Source organism: Rhinopithecus bieti, unplaced genomic scaffold, assembly GCF_001698545.2.
Source record: "Rhinopithecus bieti isolate Rb0 unplaced genomic scaffold, ASM169854v2 scaffold_5889, whole genome shotgun sequence".
NCBI lineage: Eukaryota > Metazoa > Chordata > Mammalia > Primates > Cercopithecidae > Rhinopithecus > Rhinopithecus bieti.
Window position 1 is genome coordinate 3,442,035 of NW_016805277.1, and position 24,311 is coordinate 3,466,345.

A 24,311-nucleotide genomic window follows, 5' to 3' on the forward strand; every position below is an offset into this window, starting at 1 on the left:
TTTTTTTTTTTTTTTTTTTTTTTGAGCAGTTTTACCATGATGTATCAGGGTGTGAATCTCTTTGTGATTATTCTATTTGGAGTTTGTTGAGCTTCAGAAATGTGTAGATTAATGTTTTCCACGAAATTTGGGAAGTTTTCAGTCATTATTTCTTTGAGCATTTTTTTCTGCCCTTTTCTCTCTCTCTCCTCTCCTAGTATTTCCATTATGCATATATTGCTATATTTAATGGTGTTCCCCATTTCTCTGAAACTCTATACATTTTCTTCATTCCCTTTTCCTGTGTTTTTTGGATTGCATGATTTCCAATCCTCTGTCTTCAAGTTTGCTGATTCTTTCTTTTGCCTGTTCAAATCTTCTGTTAAGGCCCTTGAGTTACTTTTTAATTTTAATTATTGTACATTTTTACTCCAGAATTTCTATTCAGTTCTTTTGTTTGTTTGTTTGTTTGTTTGTTTAAGAGACAAAGTCTCTTTCTGTTGCCCAGGCTGGGGTTGAACTCCTGGGCTTAAGCAATCCTCCTACCTCAGCCGCCTGAGTAACTGGGACTATAGGCACATGCCATCATGTCTGTCTCAGCTTTGAAAATATAAATGTAATTTTTCTCTCTTTATTGGTATTCTCTATTTGATGCAATATTATCATCATACTTTTGAAAGCATGACTTCCTTTCATTCTTTGAACATATTTATAACAGTTGCTTTAAAGTCTGTTAAAATCTGACATGTGGACCCTCTCAGGCAGTTACTGTTGCCCACATTTTCTCCCCATATATAGGTCATATTTTTCTGTTTCTCTGCATATCTTGTAATTTTTTTTGTTAAAAACTGGACATTTTAAATAAATCTTGTAGAAATTAGGTACTGTCACATTCTTCCACCCCTATTTCCCTGATTTTCTTCTTCTTTTTTTTTTTTTTTCTGAGATGAAGTCACACTCTATTGTCCAAGCTGGAATACAGTGGCATGATATTGGCTCACTGCAACCTCCGCCTCCTGGGTTCAAGCAATTCTCCTACCTCGGCCTCCTGAGTAGTTGGGATTACAGGCACCTGCCACCACGCCCAGCTAATTTTTGTATTTTTAGTAGAGATGGGGTTTCCCCATGTTAGCCAGGCTGGTCTCGAACTCTGGCCTCAGATGATCCACCTGCCTTGGCCTCCCAAAGTGCTAGGATTACAGGCGTGAGTCAGTGAGCCACCCAGCCCGGACTGATCTTTCTGTTAAGCTGTCTGTCTCTGCTGGTATCACACCCAGCTGTTAGCTTCACTAATTGCTAGCCAATTGCCTTATTCATTTCAATAATGCCCTGGGGGCATATATTTTCCCACAGTCTAATCCAATTGATGTCAAGCCCCTTTACAGTGGTAGTTTTTGAGGCAAGTCTATAAGGTTTGAAGGGCTGCTCTCAGCGGTCTCTTTCTCATTTTGTTTGTTTGTTTGTTTTCTGTTTTTTCCTGGTAAATTAGCTGCATTATGGTTCACTTATTGCTCTAATGGAGTTACCAGAATCCTCTTAGTTTCTTACCACTAAATTCTCCATTGTTCTTGAGAGCAATCTTAGGCTGTCCTTTCACACACTCTATTTCAAATAAAGTTTGTTCCTGTGGGGACAGCTTTAGAACTCTGTTCTTTTGGAGTATCTCTCCCTTCTGGGCAAAATCTCTGAGTTTCTGTTGTAGAGAGGTAGGCAGGGAAAGTGGCCCGTTTATCTCAGAATGATAACCCTACATTATGAGTAGGACACTGAGTGGAAGTGGGAGCTTGGTGTTGAACTTCTGCCCTATGAATGACCTGGGATAAGGGCAATCAAGGCTCTAATATTCCCAACTTGTGGCACCTGGATTAGAGTCTCTACTATATGAATAGGGGGTGGGTGGAGGATGGGAACCTATGATCCCCTGGTTGCACTTACGAGGATTTTAGCTTCTGTAGTTTGGAGTTAAGAGAATACAGGGATGGGGTGGGGGATTGGCACTGGTTGTCTGTCCCTCTTAGTGGGATGCTGTAGCCCTTCATTGGAAGCTGATGGGAGAGAGAACTCTATTTTCTTGGCCATACCCACCTAGGGTGGAACTTCCATTTTTCTTGTGCTGGGAGGAAGGGGAAAGGGAGGGCTGAAGGGGTTGTGACTCAAATATCATAGACTTCCACTGTTCTTGCAAGATATAGTTGACTTTCTTGAATAAATGTATGCCCTTAGGACAACTTCCAGAGACTGTAAGTGTGTGTGTTTGTGTGTGTATTTTCACCAGCTATGGCTGTTTCACTGGGGAGCTGGTCTATGGCGCTGGCGCTCCTCACACTGCTATCTTCTAAGTCTGAGAATCTTTTCATGTGCTGATTAATTTGTATTTCTTTGGGAAAATGTCTATTCTCCAAAACGGGCAAATGATTTTATCCATTTTTAAATCAGGTTGTCTTTTTTATTGCTGAGTTGTAAGAGTTCTTTTTATATTCTACGTACAAATCCTTTATCAGATATATGATTTGCCAATATTTTCTCCCATTTTGTGATTTATCTAATTCTTCTACTCATATTTTCATTTACAAATAACTAAGCCAGAAGGCTGCTAAACCTTAAAATGTTCTCAGTATCTTTCTTTCTTTAGATTAGAGGTAAAGAAAAAGCTACCACAGATGGAAAAGCCTCACTGACGAGTTCTGTGATCACTGGAGGCTAAACCAATGCAGAACCACCAGTGAGTTTGAGTGGGAAGATAGGGATGGGAGTGGAGGGGCTGTGGGAGGGAGAAGGGTCACTCAGGGATGTGGCTGTGCCCCTTGCATCCTGACAATGGATCCATCACTGCTCTACCAGTCTGTATTAGGGAAACATGAGCAAATGGCATCGTGTGTGTGCCAGTCACCAAGCACTGAGGGGAAGCTCTGGAAGGTGCTGCCTGGACCTGCCCTCCAGTCTTGCAAACACTGAGGGGGAGCCACCAGCCTTGGACTGTCTGTGCTTCTTGCTAGAGCATGTGGGTCATTCCAGCCTTTCCCCAGAATGTCCATTCTCTCCACACCTTCTCCATTCCAAATGGGGATCCTTGCCTTTCTTTTAGACTCCAGAGACATGCATAAAACCACAACACAGCTTTAGAAAACAAGGCAGACCTATATTATCCTTACACCTAAATTGAATGCAGCCTGCCATAAGGGAGGAATTACAGTTCTTCTAGAGGCCCAAGGTACCTGCAGCTCCCCCTGACCAGTCCTGCCAAAGCCTTGTTTTTGTCAAAATGCCACCTTGGACTCTGCCTGAGAGTTCTGCTGCCCACCAAGAGGGATGGACAAAGTCTGTTTATCTAGAAACTTGGCAGGAGGTGTGGGTGAAGCAGCCTCTGAACAAAAGCATATTCTGAGATCCTGATGGCTGTTGTCAGAGGAACACAGCAGAGAGGCAAACAGTTTGGGGTGAGGCAGCTGATAAACAAACAGGGAAGCACATTCAGGCCAGAGCAAGGGGAAGCCCCTGAGTCTCCTCTATCTGCTCTCTGGCAAGATCTACTTTCTGAAGCATTGACTGGAAATAGAAGTCTCGCTGGGCTGGCTGGAGCCAGAGGCCCCCACACCTTATCCCCTTTGGAATCTGCCAGAGGACAGTTCCAAGTATGGACTTGGATGATTAACTTGGTTAATATTCAGGCTATCTTGACAGTCTCCACAACTGCAAGCAATGTCCCAGGGCAGCCTGCAGGCCTGATAGAAACAAATTCCACAAACCTGCCTATCACGAAAGGTTTTCCCCTTTTGTCCAGGCCTACCCAGACCCCAGGGGAGGTGCATCCTTGAAAGCCGCTAAGTGGCTAAGTGAAGTCCCACATAGTGGCAGCCACACGTGAGGGTTAGTCTGTTTCATTATTCCCTTTCTTGCTGCTCTCAATGCCTCCCAGAAGCTCCCTGTTAGCAGGGGAAGAGGCCCTATCTTCCTCCACATAACCTGGCTCGCCTCTGGGCTATGGGTGGGGAATCAGTAAGTCTTACTGTTGTTCAGGCCCTGACCCCAGTTCCCAGGAAAGCACAAGGCTAGTGCCACCAGAGGTCCAGGCCCTTTGCTGGAGGCTCCGTAGCTCCACTACCAGTGGGCTACCAGCAGCTCCACTCATGGGCTCCTACAGGATGCAGCCCAGCTGCCGAAGAGGACAGGAGGCTCTATGGTGTGGCAGCAGCCCTGTCTTAGATCACTGGTGGCCTGCAAAGAAGGCTTGTCCTTAATATACAAGGTTCCCCCAGGGCCTCTGGAGCACAAGACCTGGCAGAAGTGGTATCCAGCTTAGAGGTGACTGCCTCAGTTTTCCCAGCCCATGGACTGATGGGAAGGTCAATATCCTAATGATGTTCCATGAGAGAAGAGGACATGCTTGAGGCAAAGGCCAGCCCATGCTTAGCCCCTGGCCACCAGCCAGGATTACCTCTGCTGCTTGCCCTGTGGCCCTGCAAATGAACTTAGGCCCTCTCCAGAGCAGGGCATTTGTTGCCCTTCCTGCTCCTTTAGCCTCAGGGCAGGAGGCTGCTGGGCTTCCTTACACGCAGGGCCTCTTCTCTCTGAGGTCTTGGCCCTGAGGGCTATATATGAAGGGCCATGCCCATGGAGACTGAGATCTGACCCCTGCAGTAGGTCTCAGGGACGAGGACCCCAGCATCAGACACTCTGGGTTGCTTGCGGCCCTTCCTTCCCCAACAGAAGCTTCAGTCCCAACCCAGGTCCCACCAGTCCCTGCTCGTGTTCCTGCTCAACTACTGCCCGATGGAAAACTTAGCAACGAGCTATGACTGGCACTCCTCCCGCAGGGGCAAACACAGATGCCTCTAGCCCTGACTCCAGAGACAGACAAAGGCCCTTACCCTGGATATCTACATTCTTTATCCTTAAAGTGAAAAAAACTTGGTTTGAGCTAGAATAACTGGAGCAACAAAATAAAGACCGATAGCATTAGTTTATAACTGATGAAATAAAATAAGTATGTATGAACCTGTACTGATATAAGTTAACAACTGCATACATTAATAAATAGATGTAGAGGGGAAGCTCTTCTTCTTGGAAGAGTTCCAATTAATAAATGTTGAAGGAATCAGAAAATGCAAAATCATCACTAGGCAAACTGCAGTAATAGTTGTTTCAGTCAAGGCCTAGTGATGAATGCTAAAATCAGTGGATAGAAATTTGAGGAGACACAGGATTTTGTATAATCTCGAAGTACCTCCCTTAAGATATTTATTAGTGACAGAAGAAAAAATAGTACCTTTATAGCAGAGAAATTCCGCAGACACCAACTTGACAAATGATCAAGGTTAACATCACCAGTAATAAGACACATCAGCATCATGTACCCAATGGCACAATGCCCAGAGAATGCATCACTTCTATGGTATCATTACCAAAAAGTGCATAACGCAATCTAATTGTGAGAAAAATCATGCCAACCCAAACTGAGGAGCATTCATCAAAATACTCAGAACAATGTCAAGATCATGAAAGATAAGGAAAGACTGAGGAACAGCCACAGATTGGAGACTGAGACATGACAACTAAATACAACATGGGATTTTGGATGGGATCCTACAATAGAAAAAGGGCAGTAGCAGAAAAACTGGTGAAATTCAAACAAAGTCTGTAGTCCAGTTATTACTATTGTAACCAATGTTAATTTCCTGGTTTGGATAAATGCATAATGCGTATTTAAATTGTTAACATCAGAGAAAGCTGGATAAAGGGTATGTATGAAATCTCTGTACTATTTTCAAACCTCTCTCTAAATCTAAAGTTATTTCAAAATAAAGTTAAAAAATAATGGCCAGGTGCGGTGGCCCACTCCTGTAATCCCAGCACTTTGGGAGGCCGAGGCGGGTGGATCGCCTTAGGTCAGGAGTTCAAGACCAGCCTGGCCAACATGGTGAAACCCCATCTCTACTAAAAATACAACAAACAAACAAACAACTAGCCAGGTGTGGTGGTGGGCCCCTGTAATCCCAGCTACTTGGGAGGCTGAGGCAGGAGAATTGCTTGAACCCGGGAGGCAAAGGTTGCAGTGAGCCAAGACGGCACCATTGCACTCCTCCACCCTGGGCAACAAGAATGAAACTCATCTAAAAAAATAATAATAATAACAATAATAATAATTTGACTCTTAGTAACTGCACAGGATGAAAAACTTGGACTTCACAATCAACCCCTGAAGAAGGAAACTACCTTATACACATGTACACATACAGACGAATGCACTCATGCAAACCCCAACTCAGACACCTTATTGCTACCTCCTGGCATACTATGAAAGGCATTGCTACAGCAGAGCATGCCATCCTTGGTTCCTGGCTAACCCTGTCCTCCTGTGAAGAGCTGTTGGGGGGCAGTTCAGGCAGACTTGTCTGTCCCTAAGGATATGCCCATTGGGCGATCCTGGCACAGCGGTGGAAGGCAGAGACAAAATCTGAGGACAGTCCCACTACCTGTGTTGTGCCAATTGGGATGCAGAGAACCTGCTCAGGGGCCCTGGGCTTGGCCCTGTCCACTGGCACTGGCCAAGTCAGTATGGGTTTGGACTTATGTTCTGTTCTCTGAGCCTTGGAACTGCCACTGTGGGGAGAGGGGCTCGGCCTCCAGCAAGTCCCATCACCGATTACACAGGCCACAATCTGGACTTTAGAACAGCTCCCACCATGCCCACTGTGCCCAGCCAGTGTAGAAGGCAAAGAGGGTGCTGAGGTCCTGCCCTTACCACTCCTTACCACCCACCTAGGAAGCCCATTTGCTGGTGCCACACTCTGTGCTGGCCACCGCCAGATGGGGCGTGGGGCATTCTCTCACTGAGTCCTCCCAACAACTCAGATAAGGTGGCTTCTCTTAGTATTCCCATTTTGAAAACTGAGATAAAGTACACATAATATACAATTTACCGTCTTAGCCATGTGTAAGTGTACAGTTCAGAAGCGTTCCCACTGTTGTGCAATCAATCTCCAACACTATTTTCATCTTACAAAACTGAAACTCTACACCCATGAAACAACTCCCTGCTCCTTCCTTCTTCCAGTCCCTGGCAACCACCATTTACTTTCTGTTTCTGTGAGGGTGACTGCTCTTGAAGTGAAATCAGACAATAGTTTGTCTTGTGATTGGCTTATTTCACTAAGTGTAGTCTCCTCAAGGTTCATCCATGTTGTAGCATGTATCAGAATTTCCTTCCTTTTTAAAGCTGAATAACCGTCCTTTGTGCGCATATAACACATTATGTTTATCCATTTGTCTGTGGAAGGACACTTGGGTTGCTTTCACCTTTTGACTGTCGTGAATAATGCTACCATAGACATGGTGCACAAATGTCTGTTTGAGGCCCTGTTTCAATTATTTTGGACACATATCCAGAATTAGTTTTTTAATTTTTAATTTTTTTAGGGACCATGATATTATTTTCTGTAGTGGCTGCACCATTTTACACTTCCACTAGGAATGAACAAGGGTTCCAATTTCTCTGCATCCTCACTAACACTTGTTATTTTCTGTGTTTAAAAAAAACAAAAAAACAAAAAAACACGTTTTTAGAGGTGGGGTCACCCAGGCTGGAGTGCAGAGGTATGGTCATAGCTCACTGCAACCTCAAACTCTTGGGCCCAAGTGATCCTCCTGCCCCAGTCTCCTGAGAAGCTGGAACTACAGTCACATGCCCTCATGCCTGGCTAATTTTTTTTGTAGAGATGGGGTCTTGCTATGTTGCCCAGGGCTGTCTTGAACTCCTGGCCTCAAGCAATCCTCCTGCCTTGGCTTCCCAAAGTGGATTTCTGGTGTTTTTTTTTTCTTTTTGTTTGTTTGTTTTGTAGTAGCAATCTTTAAGGGTACAAAGTGGTACCTCATTATGGTTTTCATTTGCATTTCCCTATAGCGATGAGTGATGTTGAGCCTCTTTTCATCTGCTTCTACCCCTGATTTATAGACATGGAAACTGAGGCTTTCATCAGTGAAGTAACCTGCCTGGAGTCAGCCAGGTGGTTGGCAGTGGAGTCAAAACTGGCCCTCTATTGAGTCTGACTCCAGAACTCTGTGTGCCGCCGCTCCTCTGGGGAGAGCCATGCATCCATCCTGCTCACCCTGGTACTTGCTTCCTTCCCTCCTCCTCCCAACCACCAGAGCCCACAGAGCCCAGTTTTTTTTTGTTTTTGTTTTCGTTTTTGTTTTTTTTTTGAGACAGAGTCTGGCTCTGTCACCCAGGCTGGAGTGCTGTGGTGCGATCTCAGCTCACTGCCACCTCTGCCTCCCAGGTTCAAGTGATTCTCCTGCCTCAGCCTTCCGAGTAGCTGGGACTACAGGGGTGCACCACCACTCCCAGCTAATTTTTGTATTTTTAGTAGAGACAGGATTTCACCATGTTGGCCAGGCTAGTCTCAAACTCCTGACCTCAAGTAATCTGCCCATCTCGGCCTCCCAAAGTACTGGGATTACAGGCATGAGCCACTGCGCCTGCCCCCTAGTTGCTTTTTATTTTACTCCCACCACTCAAAAAGGAAGCCAGGAAGGGAAAAGCTGCCAAAAAAAGCAAATCCTGGTGCATGCATGTGAATGTGTGATGATGTACATCCTTAGAGGTTCCTGTGAACAGGGCACAACATGGGTAGCTATGGACTTGGAGGCCAGCAGCTGCCCACCCCTCACACCCTACAGTGAACAAAACCAGTGAGCAATGGAAAAGCAGACAGGTCAGCCCAGTTGCCAGGGAAGCCTGCCGCTCGTGGGCCCAGCCTCCATAACAGGCAGTGATAACATTTTCAGGAATCGACGTGGGATGGGCTGGCCCCAGTCTTAGCTGCTCCAGGCCATGCTGTGGGCAGGGAGTGGGCAAGCACTACAGCCCCTGCTAGGGAAGCAAAGCCAGAGAGGCATAGCTCCTTAGGGCCCAGGGTAGGTATGGTGCCAGTGCTGGGGGGTCCAAAGGCAGTCCCTGGGCTGAGCCCACTTCCCACAGGTATCACAGATTCCACAGCCACCACGCCTGGCTGGCCACCATTCTCTTGCAGAGGAGAGTTTCACAACTTCCTCACTGGTCTTCTTGTTTATCATAGCAGCTAGAGTGAGCTCTTTCCAAAAGCACAAACCTGGCCTTAGAATGCTTACTATTTCCTCACTGTCCTCTGAATAAAGTCAGCTCTTCAGTATATGTAGAAGGCCACTATGAACTAGCCCCCGTGGCCATTTCTAGTCTCATCTGTCGTATCTGTCATCCCTTGAGTTCCAGCCACTCTGATGTATGAGAATTCCATTCCCTGAATTTCCCATATTCTTGCCTAGACAGGCCTTGCTCACATTTTCGGACTCAGCTAAAATCGTATCACCCCTTCTTAGAGTATTTCCTCTGTTTATTGTCCCACAGAGAGGGTGATTTATTTATCCCAGGTCACATAGCAAGCAAGGCAGGACTTGAATTTGGGTTCCAGAACCCTATTGCTAACCGAGGTTAATGTTAGCCTTCTCAGTAACACAGCCAGTGTGCCCCATGGGCATCTGAGGGCAGGCTCCACACCCCAGATATCCACACCTTAGTGCCCAGCACAAGGCCGGACACAATGTCTGATGACTGCTATACTGTGCTGAAGGAAAGGGATAAGGGACTACCAGAGGCCACTCAGGTTTTTCTTGGGAGGAGCACAAGGCGGAGGAGGGACTTAGCAGCAGGGAAATCCTGCCTGCCTGACCAATAGCAGGCAATGGCTCCATGAGGATGCTCTCCTCAGAAGGAAGGTGTATCCCTACCCAGGTCCTTACCAGATGTGAAGCAGGAAAAACAGGGAAGTGTGTGTGCATCCTCATTCCTGGAGCTTAGAAAACCTGCCACTAACCACGCAGGGTACTGAGGGGCTACAGCCCCTGCCTGCCAACTGACCCTGTGCTCAGAGAGGTCCCTGAGTGCCAGGGCTTCCAGCTGGGGTTTTGCCTTCTCTGTTTCCTTGCACCCAATGAGCCTTGGGAGGTCATCTGCTGTCTTAGAGAAACTGGGGCCTCAGGACAGGACCCCAAACCTCACAAGTATGTGGTACAGCAGTACACCTCCTGATGCCTCCAGAAGTCTGTGGCCAATGAACAGACAAGATTTGGCCCCGCCCTGCCCAGTAACAAGGTCCCTCACACCCCTCCTCCCATGCCTGGCAGGAAGGTGACTCAAGCAGTGCGTCTGGGTAGCCTGGGGCTGCGCTTCCCCCAAGGCCACATCTAGGTTCTTGGAGAACTTCATTTGTTGTGAAAATCGGAAATGAAAAGACAGTTGGTGACAAACTCCCTTCTCCGTCACCTCCTTATTGGACAGAAACGACCCAGGAATGCGCCTCATGTGAGTCCTATTCTTTCTTGGGGTGCACACCCGCTGCTGGAAGTATGAACAGCAGGTTTGAAGGGGAGGGGAGCGCTGACCTGGGCAGTGCGCGGGGAGTCTCAAGTGGGGCTGACGCAGAGGGAGGGTCAGGCACTCCCGGGTCCCCGGTCTCGGCCTGGCACCCACCTCAGTCACGACGGTGGACCAGTAGACATCTTGGCTGAACTCCCAGCCATCCAGGCAGCTCTCCTGCTCCAGTTGTCCCAGGTCCACGTCGCGCCCCGGCTCTAGCCCGAGCGCCGAGAAGTTGGCGATGGTGGCGAGCCGGTAGCGGCGGCAGCTGTGGAGCACCTCGCGGCCGTCCCGCAGCCGCAGCGGGATACTGTTGTTGCGCCAGGCGCTGCTCAGGTTCGCGGCGTCAGGCACCCGGCAGCGGTGCTCTGGGGTCCCCGCCAGGAACACGACTGACATACCATTGAAGCCATTGGGGATGATGCTGGCGCTGAGCAGGAAGAAGATGAGCCGCTGGAAGAGCCCCCACTCGCCCAGGAAGGCGATCGCCTCGTCGTAGTCCCGCATGCTTCCCACTGCCGCTCCGAAACTTGCAACTACGGGTGATGAGAGCGTTCTCGGGACAGTGTCGCGTAGCTGGGGGCTCCCCAAGGATGTCAGAACGTTCCCGAGGACAGGCAGGCTGTTGGAAATTGGGGCGCGCAGCCGGGGACCGGTCCTGGGAAACAGGCTGAGGGCGCTGGAGCGTTCCGGGAGCTCTGCGCCGAGCTTGATGCCACTGTACACTTGGGACCACACCCCCATCCCTGGCCCGGCGCTGGGAAGGGGAGGGCGCTGGGAAGGGGCTGGGCTCCCGGCTGTCTCCGCCCAGTGCTTCGCGCGCCCGCCCGCCCTCAAGGACCTGACGGGGTCTTCCACGCTGGGCTCAGCCATTCCGCCCGCGTGCCGGGTGAGAAGCTCGCTCTCGGCTGTCCCCAGCCACCTCTGAGCGCTGATTCCCAGACCTGGGCCCCACGGGGGAGGGCGGGCGCAAGCGAGGAGCCGACGCCGGAGAGCAAGGTCTCGGAGAGGTCGGCCCTCGACCTGCTCAGGTCGCTTAGCCCCGGGCCCAGACCCCTGCAGGGTTCCCTCCGCGGTCTCCTCTAATCTGGAGGCTGAGCTTAGGCGGCCACGCGCGGGGCGCGGAGGGGCGAGTCGGTGGAGTCGATTCCCGGGAAACTTCTGCGGGCGGCGGAACGGCAGGAGCGCGCCCTATTCTGTGGCGCCCGGCGCAGGCAGCTGGCACACGCCGACAGGGAGCTCATTTCCCACGAGTCCTAGGAGTGCTCAATTCGGTCACCCCTGGCGGCGCCCGGACAGCCAGGACCCTCACCTTGCACGGGGAAAACAGGCCCACAGCCTGGAAGGGATGAGCAAGGTCACACTACGTCAGAGATGGGCCCGGACCGGAGGGAGGGCGGGGGCAGGAGACAACCGAGTGCCCGGGAGGCGAGTTTCCTCCCCCGCACGCCGGCGGAATGGCTGAGCCCAGCCTGGAAACCCTCGCCGGGTCCATGGGCGGGCGGGCGCCAGGACATGGAGCCTGCCCATTGCGGGAGCGCAGTCATGGAGGCACTGTCATCACGCTGGGTTCTGATTTTGAGCCCTTGCTCTCCTCACGCCCCCAGGGCGCTTTATCGTGTCAGGCTGCCAGAGCTTTCTCCGACTGGAAGGCTTTTGTTTGCAGAAGGGCCTGTCCCCAGTCCAGGAACAGAAGGAGGGAGGGAGGGAAAGGAGGGGAGGACTGTGTGTGGGCGCAAGCCCCCGGGGGGAGCCAAAGACGGGTGCCCACCCCCCCTTTTTTTTTTTTTTTTTTTTTTTGCTCAGTGCCCAGACCTAAGGCCTGTCTGCTGTTGTGTGAGCTAGCCCGAGGCTGGAGCCTGAGCCCTGGGGTTCACGAGGCAGATAAAACTGACAGGGCGAAGAGCTCACCTTTCGGAGATTTTGCACAAGTGTGTTTGTTTCTCCAGGCCCCGTTTAAGAGGCGGAGGGACATTTCTGCCTCTTTTTGTGTAGCTTCCAGTCTGACCCCTCCTCAGGATTGGAACCTCAGTTTCCTACCTGTAATAAGACTATACATCCTGATGTGCTAGGACAGCTCTGATTTATGCCTATTAATCCAGTGAAATTATTAATAGAGCCTCCTGTATTTTCACAAGTATCCTTCTTCGAACGATATATTATGGTCATTATCTTACTTAGCTTGGGTTTCATCTCCCTACTCTACCCCAAATAATAGAGCAAAGTTGGAGACAAGAACTTACATAAGATTGTTTATTTTGAGTAGTGATACCATAAAACAGAAGCGAGGGACTAGGGAGGAGAGTGAACAGGGAGGGAGGTAAAGCCCACATAGACTGAAATTGAGATGGTTATTGGTGATGACCAGGATCAGTAAGAGTACTGTGTGAAGCCCTAATGGAGCCTAAGAATAAAGGGAAAATTAGCAATACTGTCTTTACTTAAAATTTTGATATTGTGTTCTTCATGGGTATTTGCATTAATTTCTATTTTTAAAAATATTGCATTAAGTATAATTAATCTTGGTTACTGAGTTTCTTGGTGCCTCCTTAAATTTGCACCAGAGACAAGTGCCTTGCTCTTTTTCCTCCCCTCAGTGTTGTCTCCATCCCTATTGCTATGGGTTACTGAGGTTTAATCCCACTGGGGACTTCTAAAGAGCCATATAGAATGAGGAGGTATTTGTTTCCTAGTTCTGTCTCCATTGGTCAACTCCTTGCACTCCCAGGTTGTACATACGTGAGTGCTGAACAGATACCACTCAACTATTTGCCATTGCTCACAAGTGTATGTAAACCTCTATGTGGAATTGTTTCGTCCTCCATACAAAATGAATGAATAGGTATACTGCTTATAGCTTAGCCCACTAGGGGAATTTCCCTTCAAAGTTATTTAGGGCTACCCACTAAATGAAGCTATGTTAGAGGAACGATTTTTTTTTTTCTAACTACTATCAATGTCTAAAGCTAATCCATCTGTGAGTCAGGGCTGTTTTTCCCTTCATCAATTGGTTATAGAGAACTACCCACTAAGGCTGTAGGTCTGAGCTAAGACAGAAGGGTTGGTATAGCCGATAGCCAAGGTAAGTGTCATAGGAGTCTAAGCCACCTTTTGTTGACTTAAATGCAACACCCTATTGACCTGCTTAGTCCTGATCCTGAATTTACCATTCCTATTATATGATGGATTGCTGATAAGTCTGGCACGATCACAGCTCACTGCAGCCTCAACCTCCCTAGGCTCAAGCGATCCTTCTACTTCAGCCTCCCAGGTTGCTGGGACTATAGGCAAACACCACCATGGCCAGCTAATTTTTTTTCTTTCCATATTTTTTAGAGATGGGGTTTTGCCGTGTTGCCTCCTGGGCTCCTAGGCTCCTGGGCTCAAGTAATTCTCTGGCCTCAGCCTCCTCCCAAAGTGCTGGGATTACAGGTGTGAGCCACCATGTCTGGCTTAAACCTGCCTAATCTTATGACTTGATAGACTCTGACAATTCCTGGCTTACAATGGGTATCTCTGGTTGCATAGACCCTTGATGTCCCATTGCTAGGCTCTCGGTTTTTATTGGGGCCAAACAGCTGTTTTTCAAAAGTCAAATAACTCTCTGCTGCATGGCCTTTCTCCAGAACTTTAGAGATCTGTGCTGAAACTCTTTTATTAGGGCATATCAGAGACTCTGTGCCGCAGCCTTATTCATCATGTATGCCTCTAGCCCCATTGTATCATCAGATGGATTATATGAACCAAATGGTAGAGAAGCTTGTTCTCTAGTTGGACACACTGTACAGCTCTCTCCTGCTCTGGGTTTCACCTGAAACTGAGAGCCTTCGGGGGCACCCAATAGATGGGTCAGAAGAATACTCCACCAAGCACTACGCCTTAGTGTTGGAAGATACAGAGCTCAACAACTTGCCTTTACTTTACAGGGGATAACCTGGTATGACTACTGATCCCTGATAACTTTACCCATTTGTTTCAAAATAATATGGGATAGAAGAAGTTGGTGGGGATATAGATGAAATAATATGGGCTATGAATAGTGGTTCTAGGGATTTGTTTTACTAGTTTGTCTACTTTTACATCCATTTAACTTATTCTAGAACAAAAAGGTAAGAAAAAATTTGAACAATATGAATGCCCTGAATCTTCATATTTTTATCTTCTATCCTTTGGCATGCCCATGTCTTTACTAGGACATCTAGAGTTCTTGCTGCTTCTTGCTCACTAGGTCAAATTAGCATTAGGTCATCAATAGAGTGGACTACCATGATGTTTAATGGAATATTGAGACAATCAAAGTTGCTAGATACTGTGTTGTGACAGAGAGAAGAATTAACATAGCCCAGAGGCAAGAGAGTGAATATGTACTGCTATTATTCCCACATAAAAGCAAACAGTTTTTCATCCGCCTGACTGAAGGATATTAAGAAGAAAATATTTGATGTTGAAATTAATCTCTGCAATACCACCCAGGATGTGGTTTTAGTTCTCATTTAATAAATTAATAAGAAAGGTGAGGGTAAGTATCAGGGGCTTTCATTTGGCCCTTCCTACCTTAATGGCTCTTAATAAAATAGGGAGTAAATGTTAGGGTACTGCCAGTTGCTAGAGTATCTGTCCCAGTTATTTGCTTAGGGATAAGGAAATTAGTACAGTGTGGATCTTCAGACTTCTTGGATCTGTTTGCATGAGTACTCCATTTACCTGGCTTTCACGAGCCTCTTTCATGGGGGGACCATGATAGTGTTTCCCCCCAGCATTGATGCCAGCTCATACTCTGTACCTTTGAAAGTCTGGTTCTTTTTCTTCTCCCTGACCAGAGTTACTCTGATAAAAGGCCACAGATTCCTCATGTGGAAAGATTGGGGAAATAATTATCTTGTCTACTTTTGGCAGCATTGGAGGGCTCGTCTATAAAAAGACTTGACCATTCCTTAAATCAATAGGCTCTGAGCCTGAGAACTGGCCTAGATCGAGGAAATTTATGAGGAAATACTGTTTCCCATTATGGCAGCTGGCATCTGCCTTCTGCTCATGAGCTCTTGATTTTGGGGATTGCTGCTGTTACAGTGATGTAACACCCAGTCATCTGCCAATTTAGTTAACTCCTAGGGACACTATAGTCTATTAGCTGTTGCCACAGATAGACCCTATAGGTGGAAGCATTCTGGTTGCCATTTGGTTTTATGGTAATTATTATATCTACCCTGCCTCTGTTGATTGTTACCCATCTGGTCTCTGCAATTCCTGAGTCCTACCATCCCCACTGACACTAAGGATTCCTCACCTTTACATGTTGTGTTACCTCAGTGAAAAGAGTGGCCTCTGGACTTCCCATGGGAATGTAGTCTTCTAGTAGGTTCTCTGGTCTTGCATAATAACTACAATCTAACATGCTTATCCCTCTGAGCCTTCTGACTCCTTTGGTATTCTGCCAAGGAAGTTCTGGCCTCTCTACTTCATTTCCGAAGGTCGTAATTGTGTCCAAGTTTCAAAGAAGTGTCTCAGAAGCATGTCAGAATGGTTTTATGTATCCTTGCTTGGATGTTAATCCCTGAATAATGAGAGTGCCCCCAGATTGATACATTCTTACACCCCTCTCCTCATACCCCTGTTATCCCTGTTCCTGCCAGAACATAGGTCCTGTAATTTTTTCAATGTGTATGCTATTTGCTTGTAAGTCAGATACTGTATTTCTCCACTTCGGCTGTGCTGAGACCTAACCCTGGTTATTGGTCTGCAGGCAATGAAGGGAGGTAGGGGATATCAAGGAGAATAAGCATCACTTTGGGGCCACTTGCCTTAGGAGGAGTCTTGGCAGGATTCCAGGCAAGGAGAGGCTTGTCTCCTATAGCAGGAGAAAGATAGCTGCTTCTACTGGCCTTGAAGGTTTAGGGGAATCCAGGAATTCAAAATTCTCACATTAATCTACTCAAATGTTCCCATTCTGTGTTCCAGGGTTCCATATGTTTCCTATGAGGGCCATGACTCCATTGTAGAAAGTAGAGCCATCACAGCTGTGAATCCCTTCCTTGCAGGTCTGCCTTCTAGGACCACTCTTATGTCGACTGTCTTAGCCCAGGTTTCCTCCTGGAAGCAAAGCCTGAGTCAAGAGTTTTTGTGTATGTGATTTATTTGGGAATGGATCCAAAGGAACAGGAATAAGTGACTGGGGAGAGTAAAACAGGAAAGAAGGGAAGCCATTGTAAGAGTGCAGAGGCCGGATGCGGTGGCTCACGCCTGTAATCCTAGCACTTTGGGAGGCCGAGGTGGGTGGATCATGAAGTGAGGAGTTCAAGACCAGCCTGGCCAAGATGGTGAAACCCCGTCTCTACTAAAAATACAAAAATTAGCCAGGCGTGGTGGCATGCACCTGTAATCCTAGCTACTCGGGAGGCTGAGGCAGAGAATTGCTTAAACCCGGGAGGCGGAGGTTGCAATGAGCCAAGATCGCGCCACTGCACTCCAGCCTGGGCAACAGAGTGAGACTCTGTCTCAAAAAAAAAAAGGTGCATAATCTCAGACCAGCCCGAAGAGCTGCAGCTGCCTTTTGCGCCATACCTGCCTTCCCCATCCTCCCTGCCGACATCACGCTCCAGTTCCTGCTTGAATTTACTTTGGCAATGTGATTGGAATGTATCCGGCTCAGAACTATGCCATGCCAAACCTGGATAAAACACTTGACGAAATGAAAAGGGGAATGCCAAGAAGAAACCCCCTAGTTCATGAGGCAGACTCCAGCACTGCCTTCTGGTTACACTGATTCCACCACTCTTAAGGGCCTCCTTTACCATCTCAACCAAAGCCTTTTGTTTTCATCTCCAACCTCAGCAATTTTCGTCTTGGCTAGACTCTGTGCTGCCTTAGGGCAAAAATGGGGCCACAAGTTGAGAACTACCTATGCAGTGTGACAGGTCCCCTGCCAGGTTATTTAAGGGTACATGTCCACTGCCTGAACCCTGAAGGCCAGTTCCACTTCCTTCCCTGAAGGAAGGCCAAGGCCATGGTGTCTAGCTGAGGAATAGGTGTCCCTGAGAACCCAAACATCCTGGAGAATAACTGATAACCTACCAAGGGAAACAGTCCCATCACACACACATTGTAGGTAAAGAGACAGAAAATTAGCTTAGAGATGGGAGGTGGCACAGATCTCTAAAGCTGTCCCGCTGCCATTCAGGAGTGCCTCATGCATAAGTCCCAATAAACTCATCTACTAGCCAAGCTGAACTTGTCCCAGACATGCTTGGTCTCTTTGCTCCCTCCCAGTTTGGGGTAAGGTTTTTTAAAATACAATTCCAGGTTTTTCTCATTACAATTGGCGTCATGAGCAGGATCTGAGAAACCAATGGATGAATTAGGAAGGCGCATCTGCGGGGAGAATCCTAGGGCGGTTGGCAACATGCATGTGGGGTAGAGTTGCCTGACTGCTCAACCTTCACGGGCCACTGTGGACTCTGGGAAAACACTGGCAGAAACTGAATCACCTATTGTAAGAAGCTAAGATATTAAAATACGATAAAGATAATAAATGTGCTGTTGTTGCAATAAGGGTAGCTACTGAGAAATCATGAGAGCAGGAAACGGAGAAAGGGTAAAAACTCCTGCAGAAGGGCAAAGGCATGCCAGGTTTTCTAGGACACCAGCAGGTTACATATTATGGCCTATTCTTGTATATTCTTGTGCATAGTCTAAAACTGATGGGCAAATAACAAAAACAAAAAATTCAGAGTTCAAATGGTTAACCTGCAACTATATATAGAGTTAAATAGTATCTTCGGATGCTCTCTGTTTCTCTTTCCTTTTCCACATGCTTTGAATCTGCTGTTATTAAGCCACCAGTGTTGAGATAAAACTCACTGTTTATGGTAACACTAATTCAAGGTTATTTGGAGATTTTTTTTATATACAATTAAGCCAGTTTTTAAATACAATTTTTTATACAATTTTTTATACAATTAAGCCAGTTCTAGTTAAAATATAAACAATAAAACTCATTTGAAACTGAAAAAAAAAAAAAGGAAAAAAGAGGTTTTAAAATTCAAACTGCCATGGAAACTGCTTTACCCCAAATTTTGATCCACAGCTTTCCTTGGATTACCTATTGGGGAAAATAGAGTTTAGTCGTAACAGGTCCCAATTTTGTCAAAAGTAATTTGGGTCCAACTGTCTTTTGTAAAAATAACAAATTTATTGTACAGTCTCATGGCTAGTGTCAGATCTTTGTGTATGTATGTATACACATGTTTAAATACATTATATATGTGCATGTATTATATGTCCTAACATGCTACCAAATAAAACTATAAATAAATGGGTATAAAGTCCAAATGCTTTTCAAGTTCACATGAATTCAATAATCTGTGGTAAATAAGTTGGCTTTTAAATTATTGGTAAATAAAAATGAAGATATCTTCAAAAGTGTCAGCATACATATTTTTCTGAGTCTACTGATAAAAAACATTTTATATTTGCCTCTGCTAGATACTTTAAGGTGTCAGGGTTTTACATGAAAGTTAGAAGACTGTAAACCCAGCCAAAAATAAAATGATCTTTGTATGACTTTTTTGATAAGCACGACTAATTTGATATTGTTGGTTTAATGAAAACAACTGAATTTTCTGAGTTATCAGCAAGAATCCCCATGTGTTTAACTTTAAGGCGCCTGTTTAGATCAACACCTGATATTCACAAGCTATGAAAATGGTTAACAGGGAAATAACTTGCAATGATGATTAGCTTTGTTGACGGTCTTGGTTCTCACAAGTAATGTAGATAAACTACTAAAAATGAATAAACTGAGTAAATGAGATAAATATGTAGGTTAAACTTCTGTATAGTTTAAAATCTTAAAATTATTTTAGGTCCTCATTTAATGTCTAAGTCATTTCCAATTTGAAAAGGGTTATGATATGGGGGAGGTATTTGTGGACCTTAACGAGCTAGATAAAAACAAGGACCGGCCGGGTGCGGTGGCTCACGCCTGTAATCCCAGCATTTTGGGAGTCCGAGGCGGGCGAATCACGGGGTCAAGAGATCAAGACCATCCTGGCCAACATGGTGAACCCCCATCTCTACTAAAATACAAAAATTAGCTGGGCGTGGTGGTGCATGCCTATAGTCTCAGCTGCTCAGATGGCTGAGGCAAGAGAACCTCTTGAATCTGGGAGCCAGAGGTTACAGTGAGCCGAGATCATGCCACTGCACTCCAGGCTGGTGACAGAGTGAGACTCTTTCAAAAAAACAAAACAAAACAAAACAAGGACCAAGTCCAGAAAATATCAAAGAACAAAAAGGGGATGGGCCAATTGAATGCCTGCACACTTGCCCTGGGATAGGCGGGCAATTAACATGAAACAATACCACCTGCCAGGGGTGCTTTGAAATCACCTGAACAATCCAGGAATTGCATAAGGCACAAATAGTTCAGAGCACCTGCAACAGTCCTATGTGGCCTGAGAAGAAGCCAGATGATGCCTAGAAAATGACAGTAAACTGCATGAGCTAAACAGCTAAACAGAGAGATGCCACCTGTATCACAAACAGAGTGATGTGCCCAGTATTGCTCAACTGCTAGAGCAAATGGTCCTTAAGCTGGGAAATGTCCATGCTGTGATTAATTTGGCTAATGCCTTTTAAAGCATTTCTTTAGCAGAAGATTCACAGGAGCAGTTTGCCTTCATTTGGGAGGGTGAACAATGGACTTTCCAGGTGCTACCACAAGAGTATCTGTGCAGCCCCACCATCTTTCATGATATGATTGCACAGGACCTGTCTAGACTTTTTTGCCTACCTCAGTCTTCCTGTTTTACCGTACCAATAATATAATGTTAACCCCAGAATCTCTTACAAATCTGGAGACTGCCCTGCACACCATCTTAGACAGCCTAAAGGACAGGGCATGGGAAGTCAACCCCCCAAAGATACAAGGGCCCAGTGTAGCCATCAAATTCCTAGGAATTACCTGGCTGGGTAAGACACGAAACATATCCAGAGCTGTTACTGATAAGATAGCACAGCAGCCTATTCCTCAGACAATAAAGCAACTTCATGTTTTCCTTGGTTTATTAGGCTACTGGAAAATATTCATCCCTTATTTAACACAAACCCTCCAGCCTTTACACACCCTAGTAAAAAGGGATGCAAAGTGGGACTGGACACATATAGAGCAAGAGGCATTTGACAAAGCAAAAATGTTGGTAAAACAAGCCCAAGCATTGGGTGCCTGACAGCCACAGCACCCTTTTGTATTAGAAGTCACTAGAGATACCACAGGGATGAAATGGTGTTTGTGGCAAAAGCAACCAACAGTAATGGTACTTGTAAGGTTTGGTCTCAATTATGGAAGGGGGCAGAATCCCACTATATAGTCCCGGAGCAACAACTCTGGCTGTATATAGGGCATTGCAACAAATGGAGGCCATCACCAGAAAGCAAACCATCACAATCAAAAGTGCCTCTCCTATAAAAGGGGAGATGGAGGGCCTTCTAGCCAAGCCCGCCCCTGGGATAATACAATCACACACTCTGCTGAAGTGGCATGCCTATCTACAACAGGGGGTGTCTTGTCCATGAGTCCTAGTCTAAGTCAGGCACCACAGAAAATGCTCAGACCCATCCACTTTGAACAAGTGGAAGGGGCCGACATGGCAATGAATCTACCTACTAGGCCAACCACCATATATGAAGGGACCCCATTGATATCTACTAGGGTCTAATACACTGATGAGTCTAGCAAAGGCACCCAACACCAATGGCTGGCAATCATGGTGAAAATGGACATCGACAACGTATGGTTAGAATGGGAATTAGGAAAAAGCAGTCAATGGGCCATGCTACAGGCAGTTTGGATACTCATCACCCACGAGCCCTGGCCATCTGTCATTTGCACAGATAATTGGATTACATACAGAGGCCTTACCATGTGGATCAATCAGTGTGCCACAGACAACTGGCAAGTTTGGGGCAGGCTCCTCTGGAGAATGTCCATGTGGCAAGACATCCACATCAGGTTACAGGAAAGGGATATCCATCTTGTGATGTACCATATGGATGCACATAACCCCAAACCACCTCCTGGAAATCAAAAGGTGAATGCCCTTACTCACTCACATGCAGGCAATTTGCCCAAGCCCATCCGAGGAAACTCCCGTATGTGTACATCATAAAAACGACCACCAGGGGCAATCACAGAGTGGCCCATAGCAAAGGCAGCAGACATCCCTATCCAATATGCAAATGTTTTGGCAGCTGTTCAGAACCATGAGATCTGCTCGCAACTGCGACCTAGAAAGATTCCCTCCACACCAAGTCACATACATCGAGCCATACAAACTATGTAAGCCTGGCAAGTCAATTATATTGGTCCCCTGCCCCAGAATAGAAAGAAACGGCATGCCTTAACTTGTACGAACACAACGGGGCTGCTACAGGCCTTCCCAATAAAATGTGCCACTCAGCTGAAGATCATCAAATGTCTCACTGCTCTTTTTTTTTTTTTTTTTTTTTTTGAGACAGAGTCTTGCTCTGTCCCCCAGGCTGGGGTGCAGTGGCACAATCTTGGCTCACTGCAACCTCCGCCTCTCAAGTAGCTGGGATTACAGGTACCCACCACCATGCCTGGCTAATTTTTGTACTTTTAGTAGAGATAGGTTTTCACCATGTTGGCCAGGTTGGTCTCGAACTCCTGACCTCAAGTTATCCACCCACCTCGGCCTCCCAAAGTGCTGGGATTACAAGCGTGAGCTACCATGCCCAGCCCTCACTGCTCTTAATGTCATGTGTGGCATACCAAAAAGGATAGATAATGATCGAGGCCCCAATTCACAGGTCATAATATCAAGCACTGGGCATCAGAACAAAATATAGACTGAAAGTTCCACTTACCATATAACCCAACAGGGGCAGGCCTTACGTACATTGTCTTAGGAGTGGACTAAGAATCTCCCTGAAGCTATACAAATTTTAAACGTCACCCACTACCATGCATGGCATCACTTCCTGTGAATGGTTGGCAAGGTCTGTAAAACAGGCCTCACAAACTCTTGGGGTTGCCTCTGAGACTCAGAGCCATGATCCTGAAACAAATGGCCAGACTTTGCCCCTGAGCACATCAGTGGATCTACCAAGTGGCGATGGCTACATGGACCCAAAGTCGAGCTGGAAAATGCCCCCATACTGGATCGATTTTATAGCACTGGAGGATACCATAAAGACTGACAGAGGGGAAATGATCCCAGCTGTGCTCCTTGATGGAGATCCGAGAGACTGACGTTATCAATATGCAGCAACACCAACACCTGCTAGATGCGTTATAATGGGGATAGCACAGGCAAGGCAGAAACTTACCAATTGACTTTATACCCACCCCTGTGGAGGGAAATCCTATATAGTACTGTAAGCCAGGCTCGAGGCCCAGGGCAGTTGCCCCAATAGGGCCAATGGGAAAAATCATTATGTTAGCAAGAATTATGTTACAAGGAATAGATATACCTATGAGGGTTTCTACTAAACGTCTGTGTTTATGCCCAAAGGCTATGGCTTCTTCTACCCACGGTAGCTAATAATGTCTTCCTGGACTGGGCTGCAGCTACAGCAACAGTCAACAACCAGCCCAGTTACTGGTTATGGGGATACCTCCCCCTGTCAAATGATAACGGTATGCCTTGGAATATTCTGCCTTTCTCCCAACAGAACTGGAATGATTTGTTCAACAGCATCAATAAGGCAATCGGACTCACTGGGGATTGCCTCCACCTGGAGGCCAAATTGCCACCATGACAGAGATCCAACAACATATGTCCTTAAAGGCACTACCTGTTATTTCTCTGATAAAGAGAATCATGTCACAGATGCTTTAAATCATTTGTCAACTCAGATCCATGATATAGTTCAATGACGTTACTTTGACTCATTCTTAAATTAGGTATACACCTTACCTACTTGCTGGAATTATGTTTTGCTAATAGGCATCATAATTATAGTTAGCTTCTGCTTTTTATGCTGTTATGTATACCATGGAAGTGGCCTGTATCCACAAACTGTGGCTATACATTATAGACCCCTATAGCTCTTCCCCTCGTTTCCTGCTCAGGGATTCTCGAGCAAGACTGGTGGAAAGAATATAAGAGCTGGGGAATGGGATAAATTGAAGTATGACAGTTTCCCCAACCAGGTTACTTAAGGGTGATGTCCGCTGCCTGACTCTGAAGACCAGATCATGACCCAGGGCCATGGTACCCAGCCAAGGAACAAATGACCCCGAGGACCCAAACATCCCAGAGAATAGCTGAGAACCTACCAAGGGAAACAGTCCCATCACACACACAGTGGACGCAAAGAACCAGAAAATTAGCTTAAAAGCAGCTTAGGGATGGGAGGCGGCACAGATCTCTAAAGCTGTCCCGCTGCCATCCAGGAATGCCTCATGTGTAAGTCCTCATAAACTCATTTGCTTACCAAGCTGGACTTGTCTGAGGCACTCTTTGGCCTCTTGGCTCCCTCTCAGTTTGGGGGAAGGGAAGGTTTTTTTTTTTTTTTTTTTTTAATACAGTTCTGGGTTTTTCTCGTTACATTACCCTTATATTTCCAACATCCTTATCTCTTTCCACATCTTCCTTTCAGCAGCCTGGGAGGTTCTAAGACAGGAAATTACGGTGTTAGATTAGTGAACGTGACCTTTAATGAATAGTCTTTCCTTTATTCTTTGGGATTTTGACTACCTTTTGTCAGATGAAAAATTGGTGAGTTTTGTGTAGCTGATTGGATACAAATAATGCTGATTTCACATTTTAGCAAAGATGCTTATTAAACAGTTGGTACTAAATTGTGTTGTTTCTAAGTAATTAAAATTAATATTCAGAAGCCGAAGAAGAGGAGGAGGAGGAGGAGGAGGAGGAGGAAGAAGAAGAAGAAGGAGGAGAAGGAGGGAGGAGGAGGAGGAGAA

General features: G+C 46.4%; 1 protein-coding gene and 1 pseudogene across 1 annotated transcript in view; one reads left to right on the top strand and one right to left on the bottom strand.

Annotated features, from left to right (window-relative positions):
* The window catches only part of LOC108529592 (solute carrier family 22 member 4), a 55,619-nt gene extending 43,583 nt beyond the window's left edge, over window positions 1-12,036 (bottom strand). The window contains exon 1 of the mRNA XM_017872029.1: window positions 10,484-12,036. Coding sequence (XP_017727518.1) covers window positions 10,484-11,242 — 759 coding nt within the window. The 5' untranslated portion in view covers window positions 11,243-12,036. The remainder of the gene's footprint in view (window positions 1-10,483) is intronic.
* A 4,818-nt stretch (window positions 12,037-16,854) lies between these two features.
* LOC108529595 (uncharacterized protein C7orf73-like) lies at window positions 16,855-18,323 on the top strand (annotated as a pseudogene).
* The last annotated feature ends 5,988 nt before the right edge of the window (window positions 18,324-24,311 follow it).